At 41.3% G+C, this 20,989-nt stretch overlaps 1 protein-coding gene and 1 long non-coding RNA gene across 2 annotated transcripts in view; one reads left to right on the top strand and one right to left on the bottom strand.

Annotated features, from left to right (window-relative positions):
- The window catches only part of gabbr1a (gamma-aminobutyric acid (GABA) B receptor, 1a), an 81,539-nt gene that overhangs the window by 57,839 nt on the left and 2,711 nt on the right, over window positions 1-20,989 (bottom strand). Inside the window, exons 2-6 of the mRNA XM_044118390.1 lie at window positions 18,811-18,897; window positions 18,316-18,380; window positions 16,918-17,056; window positions 12,355-12,540; window positions 11,264-11,281 (exon numbers count right to left, since the gene is read on the bottom strand). Of these exons, the coding sequence (XP_043974325.1) occupies window positions 11,264-11,281; window positions 12,355-12,540; window positions 16,918-17,056; window positions 18,316-18,380; window positions 18,811-18,889 (487 nt within the window). The 5' untranslated portion in view covers window positions 18,890-18,897. The remainder of the gene's footprint in view (window positions 1-11,263; window positions 11,282-12,354; window positions 12,541-16,917; window positions 17,057-18,315; window positions 18,381-18,810; window positions 18,898-20,989) is intronic.
- Window positions 4,297-20,036, top strand: LOC122831870. The gene is made up of 7 exons (XR_006370778.1): window positions 4,297-6,447; window positions 6,677-6,797; window positions 7,056-7,212; window positions 12,425-12,569; window positions 16,183-16,479; window positions 18,331-18,473; window positions 19,730-20,036. It is a non-coding gene; the product is annotated as an uncharacterized LOC122831870 (long non-coding RNA).

Raw genomic sequence — 20,989 nt, forward strand, 5'->3', positions numbered from 1 at the left:
GATCCACTGCAGCACCGGCTGGCAGAGTGAGAGGAGAGGGGGAGTGAGGAAGAGGAGCGGGAGGGAGGAGGAGGAGGAAGAGGGAGGCTCTATCTCTGATGAATTACTCACTTCAGGTTGTTTAAAGGTGATAGATTATCACATCATTTCCTGAGCGTTTAATGAAATGTCTGAAATCCTCCGGTCCAAATGCAGCAGGCCTTTAATTCCTGCTGCTTTGTTACCATCTGGAGGTCATCAATGCTTTTTTACTCCTACTGGATTGTTTTTATGCTCTCAGTTAGTTTCATCTCTTCTAACGGATCAGTTTCATTAATTATTTTTGTTTTTATGCAGCATTTCATTTTCATTATCTCTGGTTGCTGGAATAGAAATAAATCGGTCGATAATGACGGGAGGAAAATGGTTTTTTGCTGGCAAAGATCAAATGACTACAAGATTTTAGAAACTTCACAACAAAATATATTTTTAGATCACATAAAACAATCACGTTTATTGATAGTAACACCATTGATTTCACTATTTAGAGAACAAGCAGGAGTCACGTGACTGTTCGCTGCTCAGGCTGAAGCTGCTGGTTTATTGAGAAAAACGGATTTAGAGGTAAGAGAGCGTTTTGTTTGAACTAAACTCTCAGCTGGAATCATAATTGATGTCAGATAAAAATGTAACTTCTCAAGCAAAATGGTGGCGCAGCTAATGCTAATGCAGCTAATGCTAATGCAGCTAATGCTAAACAATGGCTGACAGGGTTTATGGATCTAAAATACAGAAACGATTTGACTTTTCAGGATAATTTCCACATCAGATGAAGTTATTCCAACATTTAAAGCCCAGTATCATCAGTTGCCTCCATCATAAATTTCTCTACTGATTTTAATCTATCAGTCACCTGGACTTTGACTGGACCGTTGCAGCAGGTTGGCCTCATTTACAGCTGTTCTATTTGGGATGATTGTTCAGAGAAGCTGCAGTGAAACACTGAACTTCGATGATGTTCTGGTTCCTGAGGCTGTTCAGCCCTCATCACCACTCCTCCACCACCGTGTGGCAGACGGCGTGTTGTGTTTGGTTTTCTCCCAACATGGCGCTGAAACATCTCCACTCATCGGATGTTCCAGATGTTTGCTAGCTTCACTTGAGCTGCCATGTTGGTTTAAACAGACTTCATGACCTTTGACCTGCTAGCTGAGTGCTGGAGCTCAGCAGGAAGTCAGTTCACTACTGGTGAACATTTTATGGACTTCATTTATTCTGGAAATGGTTTTCGGCCGTTTCCTGTTTGCTCAGATAGAAAATCCAGATCATCAGGAGGTTCTGACACCTGAACCCAATACAAATAAAGATTTATTGTTTTAGCCTCAGGTTTATTTACAACAATAAATGGTCAGATCAGATTAATTTTAAACTATTAAAGCTCAGATTATAATTAATATTAAACTGGAAGCCTTCAGGTCGGCCGGCGATGAGCTTCAAGTTTTATCACGATATTTTATGGTGGTATTGTGACAACAATAAAAGTGATGATTAAAACTATTATTTGTTTTTTTAGTAACTCTGACTGCATAAAAATCAGCTCTAAATACAAAAACTGCTCTTGAGAATCATTCATAAAATCATCATTTAGGACATCAGTCACAAATAGATTTACTGCACACAGAAAATGACTTTTAGTTTTATTTAAAAATGTTTGATGCTCTTATTGACCAATGAAAAAATAGTCAAACTTAAAATCCCAACAATGCACACATTTTTAAAGAGCACTAATTGGATTTTACTGACAATAATAAATCAAAATAGAGAAATTTATCATAAATGATAAACGATTGGATAAAAGCCCAGCCAGGCGCGTTTCTTTGTGAGGTAATCAGCAGTAAGGAGGCTGATTGGACGATAGGCAGCAGATAAACGTCAGTGTGAACGACTGGAGGAGTGTGTGTGACAGCGGCTGAGAGGCGGAGCGACCCGGGAAGACGGGAGGAGCAGAGCGGAGCCGTGAATCCACAGCGCCTCGCAGCCATACAGCAGCTTGGAGCTTTATGGCACCTCATTATTTTTTCAGCAGCACTATGAGTCAAAACACACCTTCAGGCTGCGCTTGACCAGAAAACAGACTGATGGAGAGCTGCATGACAGGAGCTGTAATGCAACAGCCCTGCAACAAATGATCCCTCATGAAGGCTTCAATGCTGGTGGAGGAGCGACTTTCAGATCAGATTTCTGGGACGAAACGCAGGAAATTCAACTGTTTTCACTCTAAATGTGGAAATCTGAAGATTTGACTGAAAATGACAGAATTATGTTTACAGTTTGGGCTGTTAAACATGTAAACATGTAAACAGTTCATGTCAGCGCCGGCGCTGCTTCTGGGCTGTAAATCAATATGAAGCAACGAGCGTCTCTGATCCGTTGCAGCTCTGCCTCTCCATGAAACTCACAAAATCAAAGAAAAATAATAACTTCAATCACAGCTGGGTTTTTCTGCCCTCATCTCTGACTGCCAGGCGCGGCTCACATGTAGGCCAGGTTGGTGCTGAAGAGCAGCAGGAACAGCAAACCGTTCGGCACACACTCCGGATCCCTGACCCACAAACGGGTTCAGAACCGGCCCTTTAAATCTGAACCATCACAGCTGCTTTATTCCTGCTCTGCTCTAAAATTAGCAGCCAGTTTGTCTTTAGACAGACGAGAGCGAAACTGCAGAGAATTCAGGTTTTGATTTGGATCAGTGCAGTGGAAACAGACTGCAACTTTAATACAGTTCAGGGGTCAAGGGTCACCATGGCATAGAAGAAACTGTCTGTCTGCTCATTCCAGCTTCTCTTTGAAGAAACTACTGAAAACACAGACATTTATTTCTGGCCTCATTACAGATTTTTGGAGAATTTGAGGTAAAATGTAACTCAACAAGCAGCGCTGACCTCCATGACCGCCGACTGCTGCAGCAACCGCTACTGTTACTGACTGCTGCAGCAACCGTTACCGTTACACTCTGCTGCAGCAACCGTTACTGTTACACTCTGCTGCAGCGACAGCTACCAACTGCTGCAGCAACCGCTACTGTTACACTCTGCTGCAGCAACCGTTACCGTTACACTCTGCTGCAGCAACCGTTACACTCTGCTGCAGGAACCGGTACTGTTACCGACTGCTGCAGCAACTGCTACTGTTACACACTGCTGCAGCAACCGGTACCAACTGCTGCAGCAGTGACGGCCGCTGTCCTTCCAGGCCGTTCTTCATCTTCTCTCACTGAACGCTACAATGTTGTCTGCAAACATCATCATTCATTCACAATCATTTCTAAACTTCTATTTATAAATATTTTGTCTTCATATTTTTCAGTTCCAATATTTCATAAAGGTTTCATTTTAATTCATCTCCATTTTAGCCCAGAAAAAATCCTGTTTGCTGCCAAACTGTTAATTTTGATATTTTTCTTGGATTCATAGAAGAAAATGAGGAGAATTTTGTCTCAGTGACGTCAGTGGAGCATTTCTGTGAAAATGTTTCAGGTGGGAATAAAACTGAGCCAAAAAGAAATAAAAAATGAATATTTAGAAAAGGTTGGAGAATTATGAGCACATGAGTTTATATGGAAGTTTATCTGCTGAAATGTGAAACAGGAAGGGAGTATTTTCTGACCTCCATTACAGTCAACATGTTTGTGCAGCAGGAAGTTGAAGGCGTTGAACTTCCTGGTTCAGAGGTTGATCAGCTGCTGATTTTTCAGGATCCTGCAGAACTTTCTGACCTCCTGTCCTCCTAATGAAGCTGAAATAAACTCCACACTAACAGATCCAGCTGCTGCTGCAGCTCTAATTACAGCGAAGCTCCTTTTGTAAAATTACTTATTGCACCGATCGAGTCGACCATTATGACTCCAGTCTAAATTAAAAATTCTCCGTAGTTGAGCGGTGGAATGGGGCCGTTATGTAACCTGGTTCATTACCCGGCTCTCATTATGTGGATGTGTGTGGAGCAGAGAGCCAATCAGATCCAGCTGCCAACAAGCCCTCACAGGCCGACCAGCGCCGCCATCATCTCTGCCTTGCTCTTCCTCCTCCTCTTCCTCCCGCCACCCTCTGACCCGCCAACGATCCATCAATTATTCAGCCCTGAACTTTACCTGCTGCCTGCAGCCAACAGCAGAAGCAACAGCGCAGCGTTAGCGTTAGCGTTAGCGTTAGCGGCCCTCATGGTGGCCAGGGGCCCATTAGCGGCGACCCGGTCTGAAGATGCAGCAGCAGCTGCAGCAGCTGCAGCAGCAGCTTAATGAGCTCCTTTGACCCGACATGTGTTCCCGTCTGCGTCTCCCGTTAATCAGCCGGATTCCTCTGGAAGGAAACCATCCTAACGGCGCCAGAGGTTCTGCTGGAGCTCATGTTGTTCTGATCCAAATCAGAGAGAAAAACCTCTGACAAATCATGCTGTGTAGAAATCAATGTTGCTCTTCCCCAAGACGCTGATATTTATAGATGTGAGGTTTGTGCAGCGAGCTGCAGCAGAAGCATCCAGTTATGCAGATATGAGGAGGCAAACAGCAGATCTGCATCCGCTCAGAGTTTCCCTGTCAGATTCAGGCCTTACTGGGAATCTCACAACCAGAGACATTTCAGTTACTGAGCTGGAAAAATGTTGACCTGGAATTACCTGGAATGATCCGGTTCTGTAAACCGTCTGACAGCAGCAGATGGTTTGTGTTCCTCTGCTGCAGGTTTTCTTAAAATCACTCAGTTTTACATTCGTGTTATTTTTACATCAAATATATTTAAATGTAACAAAATCAATTTTGCATTTAGTTCAGTTAATATAAAGACTTTCTGATTTTCTACTGGAAAAAATGAAGTCAAAAGAAATATTTGGATTGGAAGTTTTCAATCCAAATCTAAAACCTTTTTAGGGGAAGCTAAAATGTTTGGCATTTTTTTACAGTTAGCAAAAATGTTAATGGGTTAAAAAAACATTTGTTTCAATATTAGCAAAATAGAACGGCATTGAAAACATTACAGGTTTAACTTTTTTATGATGTCATTGCTGAATGTAATAAAATATAAACTCCTTTGAGATTCCAGAGAGGATCCTCCTCCCCCACTAGTTGCTGCAGCCAGTCTGGTTTGCATCCCTGAATATTTACTGACCTAGTTTAATTTCTAATCTATGGACAGCAGAGAGTTGACCTGAAGACCAGATTAATAAATATTCTGTGGAAAATGATCGTTTGGAGAAAATCAACATTTAGTTTTTCAGTATTTACTTGTTCAGATTCATCAGCTGAGTGGCTTCAGTGTTTCAGATCAAATAACTGATGAAAAACCTCCAGTGAGGCTGAAATCAAGAATCGTGCCGATCAGAGTCGGTCTGAACAGCTTCATCGTTTCCTTTTGATTAGTTTCCTCCAGTAACTTCACAGCTTTTATTTTATTTTATTTTCTTTGCAGAATGTTCAGATTTGTTTTACAATCTGAAACAGATTTGATCTGCAGACTCTTCCACCTCGACCTGAACTCCAACTGGGTTTTTAGCTCCAGGAATGTTTCTGAGCTTTTCCTCTCAAAAAAAGGAAAAAGTTCAGTTTTATTTCAGGAAAAAACTGAAATAAGAAATAAGTTGTTATTTTTCTACATGTGATTCTCAAACATTGAACTGAGAGATGACGTCATCGTAACGGATCATTTTAAAGGTGTGAAAGAATATTTTAAGAGATCTTGGAATGAAACCGGCACCAGTTTAGCTCCTCAGTTCTGGAGGGTTCTGGTAGTTCTGGAGGGTTCTGGTAGTTCTGGGGGTTCTGGTAGTTCTGGAGGGTTCTGGTAGTTGCGGTCATGTTGCTGTCTGAATCTTCGGGTCTTTGGTTCCGTTATCCTGCCGGGTCCAAAGGACAGTTTTCCGGTTTCCCTTCTGGGTTTCGTTGGAGGTTTGATCCGCAGCGGTTCTGTTGTCGTCATGCAGACCCGGTTTGTCGGTTTAATAAGTTCTGCTGCGTCTCGGCTCGGTTCTTCCGTTTGTCTTTAATTTGCTCCGGTTTTGCTCTTCTCCAGTCCGGTTTTCCACTCAGGAACGACGCGGATGTGAAAAAGCTGCTTCTGTTTGTGACTGCAGGTTTCCTGAACGTCTCTTCGTTTCCGGTCCTCTTCCACGCCGCGTCTCTTCGTTTCCGGTCCTCTTCCACGCCGCTGTGGTTTTGCTTTCACAGAAACTGTCAACAGGCTTTTCTGTTACGGGTTTTGCTGCTTTCTCCACTCATTTTCTGTTTCCAAAAAACTGTTTAAAAAAACGATCCGTTTGATAAACCACTGAACTCTAAATTCATTAACTGAGGCATTAAAGCTTCTGAACTCAGAGCGGCGACGTGGTGACGTCAGGAGCCGGTTTACGGTCTGCAGCGTTCAGCACCTGGACGGTTCCGGGTTTATGGATCTGTTGCATCAGCAGGTTTACAGAAAAGTCTGAATATTGTTCAGATCTAAGACTTTAAATGTCCTTTCGGTTTCATTTATGGCAGAATGATGATGTCACCGCTTGTTTTTTAATTATATTGTGTGAACAAACTTATTCACTTACGAGAAAAGTGATTTCATTTGCATTTCTTATTTAATGGAAACAGTTGTAAAATTGCTCTTTTTTGACGTCAGCTGAATACTGAAAGCGTTTTTCTCTTGTTGCCTCATGGAAGCGGAGCCACAGGTTTGATGCCCGGATCGGATTTCCTCTGAGCGCGACGGAAGACCAGGCGGCTCACTCAGACTGCAGCGTGACGCCAAACCACGTCAAAGGCTTCAAAATATCTAAGTGAGGTTCGTTTTGCTGTAATTTATTATGGATCGATTCCTGAAAATAAATAGGATTTATTTCAATTTAAAATTTAAATTTATATATTAATTTGCAAACTTCCTTTAGTGGGAAGTGAAAAAGAGGAAGGATTTCCTGAATATGTAGTAGATCATTAAGTGAAATCATCTTAAGCTTTTTCTTCTTGCATTAGCAGCAGATTTCTTGGACATAAGCTGATTATATATTTTATTTGTTTTCTTTTTATGTTTCCGTCCCTGCAGACCTGCAGTAGTTATCAAGTGAAACAGAGGAGCCTTCCTGCCACCGATCCGGAGAGCAGGGCAGCGACAGGAGAGGGTATTAACCTTTCTCCCGCTGAGGAGCCAGTAGTGGGTGGTGATGGCACACGGAGAGGAGGTGGAACCCGACCAGAAGGAGGTCAGCACAGAGACGACGCTCGGAAATGTCTATTTGTGGAAGCAGTCTGCGGCTGCTTTCTTAATTATCTGTTTGTTGAGTCTGTCTGACATTTCCAAAGCTTCTGTGAGAAAGTCGCGAGCCAAGATACGTTGTGGTTTCAGAGCTGCTCATCTCGGCGCTCACACTGAGGGGACAACATGTGCTACTGGGCAGGGCCGGCTCAAGGGCAGACAGGGACCTGAGCAGAATCTGATTCAAGGACATAAAGGTGATTCGATCCTGAGTCACTGGGATCAGGGAGGAGAAGCAACTGGTCATTATTTACCGACATGCTGGAGCTCAGACACTTAGAAAAGACTAAACTCATAGCATCAGACTGTTACTATGGTAACAAAAAACAGTCTTTTCAAGGGAAAAAATATCCAACATTCACATCTTAATTGAAATTTTAAATCTACAGTCTGTGTTCAGACCTTAGGATTTTTGGGGAGGCTTAAAGACTTAGTATACCTTGGGCCGGCTCTGTTTTACTTATAACAGTTAAACAATGTGGAGGAATCAGTAAAAATATCACATGATGTGTAATTAATTAACATTTATAAGTATTCTTCTATTTTAAGATCCAAATTTAGCAAAAATTGTAAGAATGTTGATTTCAACAATGTTATACTTTCGGCTGTCCGTTTTGTTATAAAACCGTTGAAATACCTGAGCTTGGCCACCAGGTGGCGACAAAATCCACATTAACGACACACGAGCGAGTCGATGATTTATCCAGAACAATCACTCGTTTTCTGATGACAATGTTGGTAGAAATGACACTGACGTCACTAATTACCAGGTGACGTCACTAATTACCAGGTGACGTCACCTCTTCTCCAAAATCTAAATGCTAAAGTTTCATTTAGAAATTATTTTGCTCATCTTAAAAAAAAACAACATTTATGCAGATATTCTGTATTCCTGCTCCAGAATCTAAGTGTGACTCTACAGAAACTCATTGGTTACAAACTTCTAAAACATTTTTTTTTATATTAAAAATTTCCAGAGCTCTATCAAAGCCAAAGATCTTTTTATCTCCCACCTGAAACCTACAGAGGCCCCCAGCCGCCAGGGGGCGCCACAATAACAAAGAGGTGTGGCTAATGGGTTCCTTCAGTTTTGTTTTCAGTCTGGAGTTGAGTAGATATTGGGTCTTTAGCCTGGCAGAGAGAATCAGTCGAGCTCTAAGCTTCTCCAAGTCTGTTGGTCTTTCCAAAGACAAGAGAGAAATCCTGAAATCTCTAAAAATCTTCAGTTTGTGGAGGTTTGTTTGACTCTGAACAAACCTTCAGGAAATGGAACAATGCTGGAGTTTCGGTTCCAAACAGAACCGGGTCTGCCGGACTGTCCGGTGTGCAAACACCTTTAAGAGGCATGAACGAAATACAGCAAGACGTTTTCTGAGCCCTGCACAGACTTGCAGCAATTCTTGCATTGCCTTGGTGTGGAGTGTCTAAATTTAAACTAATTTTCTGTACAAACACTTAGGAGAAACTGATAAATATGTACGACTTCCTTACGATGAGATCATGTGACGCTGCAGGTAGATGCAGCTGGGAGCTTGAATCCATTACAAGATAATTTTCTACTTTTGATTGAAGGAAGTTTTTGTAACTAAAGTATCTAACATTTGTTCACGTTTGCGTACAGAAGCTCCGTTTGTGAATCATCTGTTTTATTTATTTATTTATTTATTTTTTGCTTTAACATCCAGAGGAAAGGTTCTGATTTGCCAAACTGCGAACCGGACCACCAGAATCCAGGCTTCTGAGTAAGAACTGTGAAATATCTGCTGCTTTCTTAATATCTGTGGCTGTAGTGCCACTTCAATGATCAGCAACAAACTAATAAGAATACAATTTCCATTAAAACTTTGAAATTCCAATTAAGAGAGGACATGAGGGAATTAATTTAACCGAAGTGAAAATACTCCCCCACTAATGAGCAAATTACTTTTAATCCACTCCGTAGTATCAGAAGGATTTGTGGAGTAGTTGGGCGGAACAATTATGTCCCCCATGTAATGGGCTGGCTGGGAGTTAGAGGAAACGCAGAATGCTTTCTCAAATTATTTCCGAACTTCAGAGCTTGGGCTATAATCTCGTTTCCTTCAGCTGAAAAGGCTTTAATTGGAAAAGCTGTCAGAAGAAGCTTCTGTCTCTTCTCGCAGCAAGTGAGAGGATTCAAAGCTTCCAGAGCTCTTATCAGAGCGGGAGACTTCTTCAGGACTCACCGCCTCCAAAAGATCACTGCTGCCCTCTGGTGGCCACAACACAGACCGCAGCCTCATGACGCACACGGTGTTTGTGTGTTTGTTTGTTTGTTTTTGTTTGTTTAATAATGATGTGATTTAGGCTCTAAAAAAATCTACTGAAGTAAAACAGTATCGGGTTAAAATGTTACTCAAGCACCGAGTAACTGATCAGAATATCCGATTCAATATTTTAAAATGATGTCAGACTGACAAAAATATAAAGTTATGTTAAACTAAAATGAAGAAAAAAAAGATACCATAATTACAAAATAACAGAATCTGTTATTTTGTAATTAGCCATGGAGTAGTTAGCTCATTCTGCTGCAACGTCGTTTATTTGCTTCATATTCTACAGTCTGTGAAGCAAATGATCAACGTTAGAGCAGAATGAAAAACTTCTGGTGCTGAATGACTCAGCAGGTAAAAAAAATACAAATAAAACATTTAGAAAAACAAACATTTTGCACAAAGCAGCAGTCTGACTTTACGCTGCAGTCTGACTTTACGCTGCAGTCTGACTTTACGCTGCAGTCTGACTTTACGCTGCAGTCTGACTTTACGCTGCAGTCTGACTTTACGCTGCAGTCTGACTTTACGCTGCAGTCTGACTTTACGCTGCAGGCGACGCGTGTCTGTCTGTGTCTCATGCAGTTTGTGTTTCTTCTTCATTCAGTGACGTTACGCTCAGAGGATCCAGATGTTTTGCTCAACAATAGAATAGAAATACTTTATAAAAATATTACTCAAGAAAACCTAAACAATACAATTAATTATTGGTAAATGTACATGGTTTCCAAAATGATAATGTAACTAATTACTTCATGACTCTGGATTTAGATGAGATTTAAAGCAGCAGGAACCTTTCTAGAGTTTCTGGAGGACCTTTAAAACCGAGACACCGCGATAAGTAGAAAAGAAAAAAGAAAAAAAATAAATAATAAAGTGGAAACAAAAGTCTAAAATGTGTGATTTCAATAATAGTTTGTTAAACACCAATGCTTAAACTAAACAGAAATATAATTAGTTTAATTTATGAAATTGTAAAGTTTTTTACAATTTTACCAGATTTTCTCTTGCAGGTCAGGAGCTTCATGCCACCCCCTGAACGATCCCACCCTGGGAATATCACCATGTCAGAAATGATTGTCTTTAAATCTAATTTACTTTGTTTTACGAGATTTTGATGTTTGGATGGAAAAAAATGTCCAGAATGAGATTTATTCTTTGATTCTTTGATTCTTTGATTCTGTAACTGCAGAAAGTTTGAGCAGATGATGGATTCAGTCAAACAGTCAAAATTATTATTATTATTATTATTATTATTAATAATAATAATAATAATAATAATAATAATAATAATAATAATAATAATAATAATAATAATAATAATAATAATAATGTTTCAGAAACTGGGGGAAATAAAATTATAGTTATCTTTTCCGAGAAGGGAAGAAAAAAAAATGTTTCCCAGAAATGTATTTATTTTTTTTTCATTAATTTACTGATGCTTCGGTCAAAGACCAAATGTCCAGATCAAGTTCTTCTTTAATAACAAAAACATATTCAATAGTGCAAAAGAAGCATATTCTAATTTAATGATAAATCAAATAAATCACATTAAAAAATGAAATGTTGCATCTGGAGAAGAAGAGCTGATCATAAAGTGAAAAAGGAAAAACATTTCAGGGAAATTGCCTGTTTTATGATCCATTAAATATATATTCAAAATACATTAGAAAACAGTGTTTTCAAATGATAAAATTAGAGTCCTACCTGTGTAGTTTCTGTCATCTTGGGTGAGCAAACAGAAAGAGAAGAAAAAAACAGAAATAAATGACTCAGCATTAGAAACGGCATGGTCTCATCCGCTCCACTAGGGGGCAGCAGAGTTGATTAATGTGGAGCAGATCGACCGGGGGCCAATTATTATGTAACTGCTTTACAGTGTGTTCCAGAAACGTGTTAAAAAAAACTTCTATTTACAGATGGAATAATGAGAAATTAAACGTCACAGTTTTTATCCTGAATCTGCATCTAAAATCAAACCATAAAGCTTCATGAGAATCTTAACATTTGAGCAGGATTGCTCACTCCAGCTGTCCCGATAATCCCCCTAAAAACCACCATTCCCATAGCAACCTGACTGGTTGCCATACCAACATTTCCTTCATCGTTCTCCTCTCTTTCTGCCCATAAATCCTCTTTATTTTCTCTAATCGGAACGAGACGTTCCGGCAGCCATCTGCTGTCTGTGGAGGAAGCACCAACTTCCGGTCTAAATTGATTCATTCACTCTGAGGCCTTCCTCCTCTCCTCCTCTTCCTCCCCCTCTACCTGCCAGACAAACCCCTCAGAGGATCACGCTCTGATTGGTCGGATCATTTGTCGCCTAGCAACCGGCCGGCAGAGCAGGTGTTTTTAATTACGTGTTGCGTTTGAGGCCTGATGTTCCAGTTGATGAGGGAATTTGGAGGAGCTGGATTTAACTAAACTCTTTAACACGTTCACTAATATTACATGCATGATGCATTAGTATCAAAAATGGATCAATAATGTCAATAATGAATTTATTAAATATTTATTTTACCTCACACTCATTAGAAATGGCTAACTGAATATTTTTTACAGTGCTGTTTTATGAATTGGCTTTGAATCTGAGGTGCATTTATAAAGGAAAAAAATCTGAATTTTGAGTTTTCAATCTGCTGTCAGGATGTTATGAACCTGCTGCTGTTTCCTGTTCATTGTTATATTTTCAAATGTAAACATAAGCTTTAACATATGGTGGACACACACACACACACACACGCACACACACACACACACACACGCACACACCCACACACACACACACACACACTCACAGAGGCAGGTGGGTTTGGGGGCGTCCCATTTGCCCAGTTTGGTGCAGTGGCTGATGTTTCTGCCCTCCAGGGTGAAGCCGGAGTTGCAGCTGTAGTGGAGGACCGTTCCCTCCGCCGGGGGCCCCGGGGGCCGCGCCGTCACCCTGCCGTTCTCCAGGGACGTCCACACCTTGGGGCACTGCAGCACTGAGGGGGAGCAGAGCAGAAGGCCGGAGGTAAAACTTACAGGATGTTTCCTCTGATCAGTTCCTCAGAGGCGAAGGGAAAAAAAACACAAAATGTTTCTTACGCTGGAGAGCATTTCTCAGCTAATTGTCCAGAACGCTGCCTGGTAACCATGGCAACCTAATATGGACGGTGGACAGACAGCGCTGGCTGTTGGAGAGGCTCTGCCTCTGATTGGAAACTTTCAAACAGGCTGCAGGTAAACGCTGAATATAAATGAGCAAACAGGGAAATCCTTCTCTACGTTCAGTCGGTTTCCTCCTGTGGGATTTAAACAGCTTTGGCTTCCAGGTTTGGGCTCCTGTCAGCTTTCATGAACGGGATTTAAGCCGAAACGCAGAAACAAAGCGAGGAAGACGACAAAGTGAGAGAAAGGGAGAAAGAAATCAGCGGCGCTCGGCTGCTTTGGTCTGACTGCCTGACAGAGAGGAGGAAAATAATTTGGTTTAGCTGTCGGGTTCGCTCCAGCGTGTGAACACACACTGCAGCCTGCGCTCTTACATAAGCAGAGAAAACAAAAATCCTGTTTCACTGAAGCTGTGAGAGCCAAACTCCTCCGGAGAGAAGAACCAGAACCGAGACAAGCCGGACGGATCCAGAACCTTCTGACGATTCTTCAAGTTTCTCTCCTTTCACAAAATCTGCAGAACTAAAGATGCTGCACAATGCTGCATTATGCTGCATGGTGCTGCATTATGCTGCATGGTGCTGCATTATGCTGCATGGTGCTGCACGTTGCTGCATTGTGCTGCATTATGCTGCATGGTGCTGCACGTTGCTGCATTATGCTGCATTATGCTGCATGGTGCTGCACGTTGCTGCATTGTGCTAAATAACTGAAAGTCATCAGTAAAACTTTGGTAAAATGTGTAAATATTCATGTGATCATCCGGACTTCAGCCTCTCATGATGCTGGTTTTTGTCCAAACCTCAGTAGGAACTCAACATTTCCCCCAGGATTTTCACAGTAAAGGTGTTGCAGGTTTCCCTTTATAGGCCCGTGAGAAACCCAAACAGAATCAAGCAGAACCGCCTGAACAGAACCAGGAGAAAACGTGAATGGTTCTGATCTGCAGATCTGACAAGTTGAATAGTTTTATTATTTGATCATTTTAATGTTTGTTGAGCTGCAGCTGTCACACTAAACATTTTCCATTCACAGATTTTTATCTGGAATCTCCTCAGTGTGTTTTAGGAGATAAGATTTAATTTAGTGTCGTTTCATAAACTCAGCATCTTGTCAGGCAGCTGCAGAATAAAACCCTGAACCCTGCAGACTAGCTTCCACAAACAGCAAACTGTGACGCAGCCATCTTTATTTCAGTGCATTAGAGCTGATGATGGAGCTGACAGACCTCCAGGGCCGTAACAGACGGGGGAGACAGGGGGGACACACCGTTTCCAGGCGTTAAAACCGTTTAGAGGTTCTGCTGAGCCGAGCTGCACCGTGAGTCCGAATCACGTTCAGAAAACCAGTAAGAAAATGACAGAAAATATTTATTATTTATCACTTCAGATATTATTTGAATTCTGCACTATTTGTGTCAAAGCAGCAGCTCAGGCCAGTTTTCTTTCTTTTTATCCGTTTTGTGCCACATTTAGCTACAATCTCAAGGTGTTTTCTATGTTCACATCATTACAGTGAACTATGTGGATCATTTACTGTCACTTCCTTTCTGTGTGTTAAATAATAATCTGCCTACAGGAATAAAGTTTCCTGGATATTTCATGCTGGAATGACTTCCTGAAGGTGGAGCTTCTTAAAGAGACAGTGACACATTTTCAAGATATTAATTTACAATGTTAAATTTCTGTTTGATTTATACAGCATTTTCTAACTGAAGTTGCTAAAAGTTACTTGGCTGTGATATAAAATGGCACTGTGTTCCTGGAAAACACGTGACACCGGCCCTTTAAGGGTTAAATTCAGGGAAGATAAAGATGAAAATCCTGGATTTTATTTTCTAAACTGAGGTTTTAATTTTGTGCCATGAATCTGATGCTGAAGGAGAAACGCAGGAAAAGTTTCTGAGTCGTTTCGGAGCCGATGGTGAGTCAGATCCTCATTCTGCTCTTTTTTAAACCCAAACAAAGAGAACTGGACGATGATGTGAGCTTCCTGCTGGGCTCCTGAAGTCTCTCTGAGCTCCAGCCAGCAGCCTGCAGCTATTCCTGGATGGGAATCGAACCTGCTCGGCTTCAGACAGAGTCCAAACCGGCTGCCGGGCAGCCAGGATGCTCCCTGGAGGAAAAACTCTCAGCAGTGAAGCTTCACGTTAAAATATAAATATAAACTGACTTCAGTTCGGCCAGAAATCTGAACGTCTTCTTTAAGTGGAGCGAATCAAGACAAGAAGCCGACATTTAAGAGGCTTGAAAGGAAATCCAGATCAATAAATCAACCATTAGCCAGAGAGCATCATGGGAAAAAATAACAGCATTATCAAGCTGTCATTCAGTTTTTGTTTTAAACTGAGAAACACTGAGAAGCTTCTCATTTCATTTTCCCATAATCAATCAACTATCAATCAATCAATCAATCAATCAATCAATCTACCTACCTGTCTGTCTGTCTGTCTGACATGTTTGATGATGTTTTTAAATTTTGAAAGAAAGAACTAAAAACAAAATCTGATTACTGAAATCTGGCAGAAAAAAACTTTAATCTTTTGCTCCGGTTCACAGAGTCAGTTATTTATCTATAAACATATTTTTATCTAACAGATCAAATAAAAAATATATGTATTTATAAAATCCATAAAACTACTAAAAATGATGAGTGACAGTTCAGAGGTTAATAAACATAAAGATTCAGTTTATTTCTTGAATTATGATTTATTTTCCATGTTTACCCAAACCAAAGATGATATTTAATAATAATCTTATTTCTGCTTTTTAATATCAACTAAACTGAATCTGAAGGCAACGACCATCAGCAGCGTAAAGAAATAAGATCTCCTAATTATTTTCAGTAAAGCGACCCGGAACCGACACGTCGGGTTCTGTTCCGACCCGGTACCGACACGTCAGGTTCTGTTCCGACCCGGAACCGACACGTCGGGTTCTGTTCCGACCCGGTACCGACACGTCGGGTTCTGTTCCGACCCGGTACCGACACGTCGGGTTCTGTTCCGACCCGGTACCGACACGTCGGGTTCTGTTCCGACCCGGTACCGACACGTCGGGTTCTGTTCTGACCCGGTACCGACACGTCGGGTTCTGTTCTGACCCGGAACCGACACGTCGGGTTCTGTTCTGACCCGGAACCGACACGTCGGGTTCTGTTCTGACCCGGTACCGACACGTCGGGTTCTGTTCTGACCCGGAACCGACACGTCGGGTTCTGTTCTGACCCGGAACCGACACGTCGGGTTCTGTTCTGACCCGGTACCGACACGTCGGGTTCTGTTCTGACCCGGAACCGACACGTCGGGTTCTGTTCTGACCCGGTACCGACACGTCGGGTTCTGTTCTGACCCGGAACCGACACGTCGGGTTCTGTTCTGACCCGGAACCGACACGTCGGGTTCTGTTCTGACCCGGTACCGTTCAGCATGACACACCCACTGGGTGCTAAAATTGATGATAAATATTTACTTCCAGGTTGGGAGCCGTCCAGATGGCTGAACAGCCAATCAGAGACGTGCGCCGCAGACAGCCGTTTCCTGGTGGACGGCCAATCAGGAAGGTGGATTTTACACGAGACGGACCAAGAACCCAAACTATCCAACCAGACGAGAGACGGTTTCTCCTTCAAGCTTTAAAATCTGTGATGAGTGAAGTAATGAAGAGATTCTCCTGGTCGCCTGGGAAACAGGAGGAGTTTCAGCACGGTGGAGGACCCGTGATGCCGCGCAGCACAAACACAAAATATTACCAAGTATTTTCTTCCACTTTCAGGTGCTAATATTTTATTACACTCGAAATAAGAAAAAATCTGCCTGGTAACGTCTCATCCAGATTTAGAAACTTGTTTTAGAGAATAATTCTCTAAAGTTCAGTTATAGTTCCACTGGCAGATTATTTCATTCATAAGACGTTTCTCTCATGTTATCAGTGCATTAATCTGCCAGTCGAGATTCAACTTTTGTATCAATATTAAGGAATTATTAACTCATAAAAGCTCCTTTATTTTGCTGAAAAGTTTTGTCTGAAGATCTTTGCAGTAGAAACTGAACCTGGTTAGGATTCTGTGTTTCTGGGCTTTGGATCATCTGGTGGTTCTGAGCAGAGATAACTGGACCGTCTGAGACCTGAGGCTACAGCAGCTGACAGCTCCAGTCACAGGCTGGTGAACATCAGACGGAGATTTGAACCTTGAAGAAATGATGAACTCACGGCATACGCTGAGCTGCGTCATGTCCGTCCACGTGCCGTTGGGCAAACACTTCCTGACCTTTGGCCCCGCGATCTGCCGGTTTTCTCTGCAGATGTACTCGATCTCATAATCCACAGGCAGAATCCGAACACTGCGGATCTGAAAGGAAACGCAGCGTTAGAGAAATTTAACTCTGGATTAAATCCTCACATTTACTGCAAAATAACAGAAATAAAAAATGCTAATTAATTCTAAATGTGTTTACAGATATGAATCCAGACCTGCAGCTGTCTGACCCTGGATGGGTGAAACAGCAGCTTTCACACACCTGAAAACTAGTAAATATTTTATCATTTGTTCATCTTCATGCTGTCATGAAGATGAACAAATCCTCCAAACCTGGAGAATTAAACGGACCAATTCTGCTCTCTGAGTTTTACCACAGAAACAACCTCAGCATGTCGTCTTAAAGATACTGAAGGATACTTTGAATAAAACACAAATTATTTAAATGTAACTACATCAGATACAGTTTCAAAATAATATTTAATTGAGTTTTGTCTTTTTTTCATACAGCAGTTGAGATATTAAAAATATTTATTGGACCCAAAAGCAGAAGGCAAAAGTTCTGTTGTTGATTAAATAAACAAAAATGAAAAAAAGGAAACAACTTACAAAAAAAAAATCCAAAAACAGGAGATAGAGAGAAACAGGGAAGTAACGACAAGGAGAGGAGATGAGGAGCTTAAATACTGGGAGGCTGGTTGTGGGAACACTGGACCCGGGCTAATGAGCTAACTGACTGCAGGTGTGAGTAACTGGAGCAGAGCCAGACTGAGGGGGGGTGGAGGGAGGCTGTACACACGCAAAAATACAAACACTAAGGAATAACTGGACCTACTGAAATGAAACCTTGTACAACTAAGAGCTAAAATGAGCTGGAACAAAAAACTAAAGAGGAACAGAAACAAAGAAAACCCGACCCAAGTTGAGTTTCTAGTTCAAATATCTCAGTAACTCACACTGAGATAAAGGAGCTTGTTTCACGTCAATAATGTCTTAATATTGAAAAATAAACACAATCGTTGCACTGCAGATTGTTTTACTTACAGCAAGATATTTTCCCATATTATGATTATAATGATCAAGCTCCTATATTTTATAAGTTAGTTTTGTTTCATTTTATGTTTGCTAAGATATTTGCACCAGTAACTCCACAGAAGTTCTTGTGTTTTTTTGTGTTTTTGCTCTTCGAGGAGCCAGAATGTCGGGTTCTGCTCAGTTTGATTGGGTCGCAGCAGCACTAACAGCTGCAGCTCTCCAGTAATCAGATTACCCGCTGATGAGCTGAAATGTCCAACATGGCGCAGAAATCAGCAGTTAATTCATGTCAGACAGTAACCGCTGTCGTTCTGTACCTGCTCCTGTGTCAGGCCTCGGTAGCGGATCCCTCCGTCCCGCGGAGGCCGGATGATGGCGCAGCCTGCACAGGAAGAGACAGGATGAAGGACAGGAAGAGGACAGCAGGACATCAGAGGACATCAGGACAGCAGGACAGCAGGACATCTGTCTTCAGGTAGACACGTCTCAGAAACTCCAGCTGTTTTGGTTTGAGCCTCGCTGCACAGATTCCAGTGTTTCACTCAGGAATCTCTGCTGTCCGTTAAAGACTCACTGCACACACTCCATCACACACACACACTCCATCACACACACACACTCCATCACACACACTCCATCACACACACACACTCCATCACACACACTCCATCACACACACACACTCCATCACACACACACACTCCATCACACACACTCCATCACACACACACTCCATCACACACACACACTCCATCACACACACACACTCCATCACACACACACACACTCCATCACACACACACTCCAATTACCTCCCGCTGATGAATTATGTATGGGCACAACCAGCGCTGGGAGAGAGCAGAGGATAATCAGAAACAATATCCGCGCCATTTCTGGATCTGGAAGAGAGAGAAGGTTTAAAAATAAGGAACGGAGGAAAGGAAGACAAACGGGACATTTTTACATCTGTACTGTAATTCTGCTGCTCTCAGCATCCCAGCATCTCTTTCTGGTCCCATGAATCAAAATGTTCTGTGGTTCCATATTTCCAGGAATATTGGTCCATATTTAACCCTTCAAAGGGAAATTCATGAATGAGTTGATTTGCTTCTGCGAGTGAATCCATGAGGAAAACTTCAAATGATGATATTTAAACCAATTATTTTATTTACATGCACTAAATTAGAAGCAACATTATTAATAGATATGAAGTTTGCTTCGTAATTTTTACGGCTGATTGTAATCTGGTAAATTTATCCCTTAAACTCATGAGATTGTGAAGGATAATCTGGATAATTCAGCTGCAACCAAACACATCCAACCATCCATCCATTTTCTGTTCATCTTGTCCCTAAAGGGGTCAGGAGGGTTGCTGGTTCCTCTCCAGCTGCGTTCTGGGCGAGAGACGGAGTCCAAACACATTTAGTTGGTTTATTTATTTAACTCAAACGTATTCATAATTCAAATTCCTGGGTATATATTTAGATAACCTTTTAATATTGAAGGCAGAAACATGAACTCGTTGGATTCTGCCCCTTTTCTTTTACATATCTCACTTCTTACAGGTTATTATTTATTTACAGAAAATAAGAAAAAAAAATTAAATAAAGAGAACATTTTAAAAAAGAAAGAAACTATGGATCCAAATAATTTTCCTACATATTTTTGATGCGGCTGAGCTTTATGTTAATTTTGCTGCTACTGAAAGGTTTTCTGATTCATGAAAAACAGTTTTATGGCCTGGAGTCACTGTGACACCCAGAAGCCCCGCCCACTGGTCCTGCCTTACCTGTGACACCCAGAAGCCCCGCCCACTGGTCCTGCCTTACCTGTGACACCCAGAAGCCCCGCCCACTGGTCCTGCCTTACCTGTGACACCCAGAAGCCCCGCCCACTGGTCCTGCCTTACCTGTGACACCCAGAAGCCCCGCCCACTGGTCCTGCCTTACCTGTCAGCCGCTGCAGTGACATCAACCCAGCAGCTCATCATCCAACCCTTCTCATTCCCATCGCAGGGAATTTGTTTTTTTCTCCGATGTTTTGAGGTTTATTTATTAAAATGATAATATTTCCTCTTCCTCCAGTCAGAAAGGATTTAATCTGAACCGTTTGTGGAGCTGCTGAATAAACGTGACGTTTATCTCTGACGTCCTGCTGCTGCTTCTCTGAACCCTGGAAACGTTTTAGTTCAATCAGTTTATTAAAGCTGCCATTCACTGGTAGCTTTTAGTCTGGAGTTGAACTCAATAAACTATTATTAATCTGATTTTTAAAGCATTTTTAACTCAATGGTTTTAAATGATTCTGGTGAAAAATGAAAATATTTCCTTTAAATCAAGTTTGAATTTTTTGACCTTTGACTCATTTATGCTTGAAAAGTTTTTCAAAATCAAGAATGAACTTTATTTCATCTACACAACTCTTCAGAACGTTTTATTTATGTTCTGACTTGAAACAATCTGGATTTCTTTGGTGTTAGTTTCAGGGTTTAATTCTTAGAAGTGATATTTTTCTCAGTGTTAAATTTTTTTATTGTCATTTGGAAACATTGAAATGCTGCTAAAAAAATTATGTGAACAATTTGATCTGACAGCTCACTAAACATACATGATTATCTTAAAGACATAAATGTCTATATTATCCAATAAAATGTTCCATTTTTACATGAGAAGGATTTATAATAATAATAATAATCTGAACTGATCTGGATTAATAATCCTCTCAACTTTCTGAAGGATTTTCTTTGGAATCTAAAAATTTGAGAGCTGTGGTGGGTTTGTTTAAAAAGTGGAAAAGCTGAGGAGAGACATTCATCACATGATAGACTAGAATCACTTAGTCAGATCTAGGTTCATATTTTCTATACCAGATTGGGGATCTTTGGACTTTTCACATATTAAACTAAAAATAAGTGAAATTCTGAGCCGCAGACGCCGGGCTCACAGAATCTTTTAATACTGCTTTGAAGAGTTTTCAGTTATGTGCCATAAT

The sequence above is a fragment of the Gambusia affinis genome, linkage group LG05, assembly GCF_019740435.1.
Source record: "Gambusia affinis linkage group LG05, SWU_Gaff_1.0, whole genome shotgun sequence".
NCBI lineage: Eukaryota > Metazoa > Chordata > Actinopteri > Cyprinodontiformes > Poeciliidae > Gambusia > Gambusia affinis.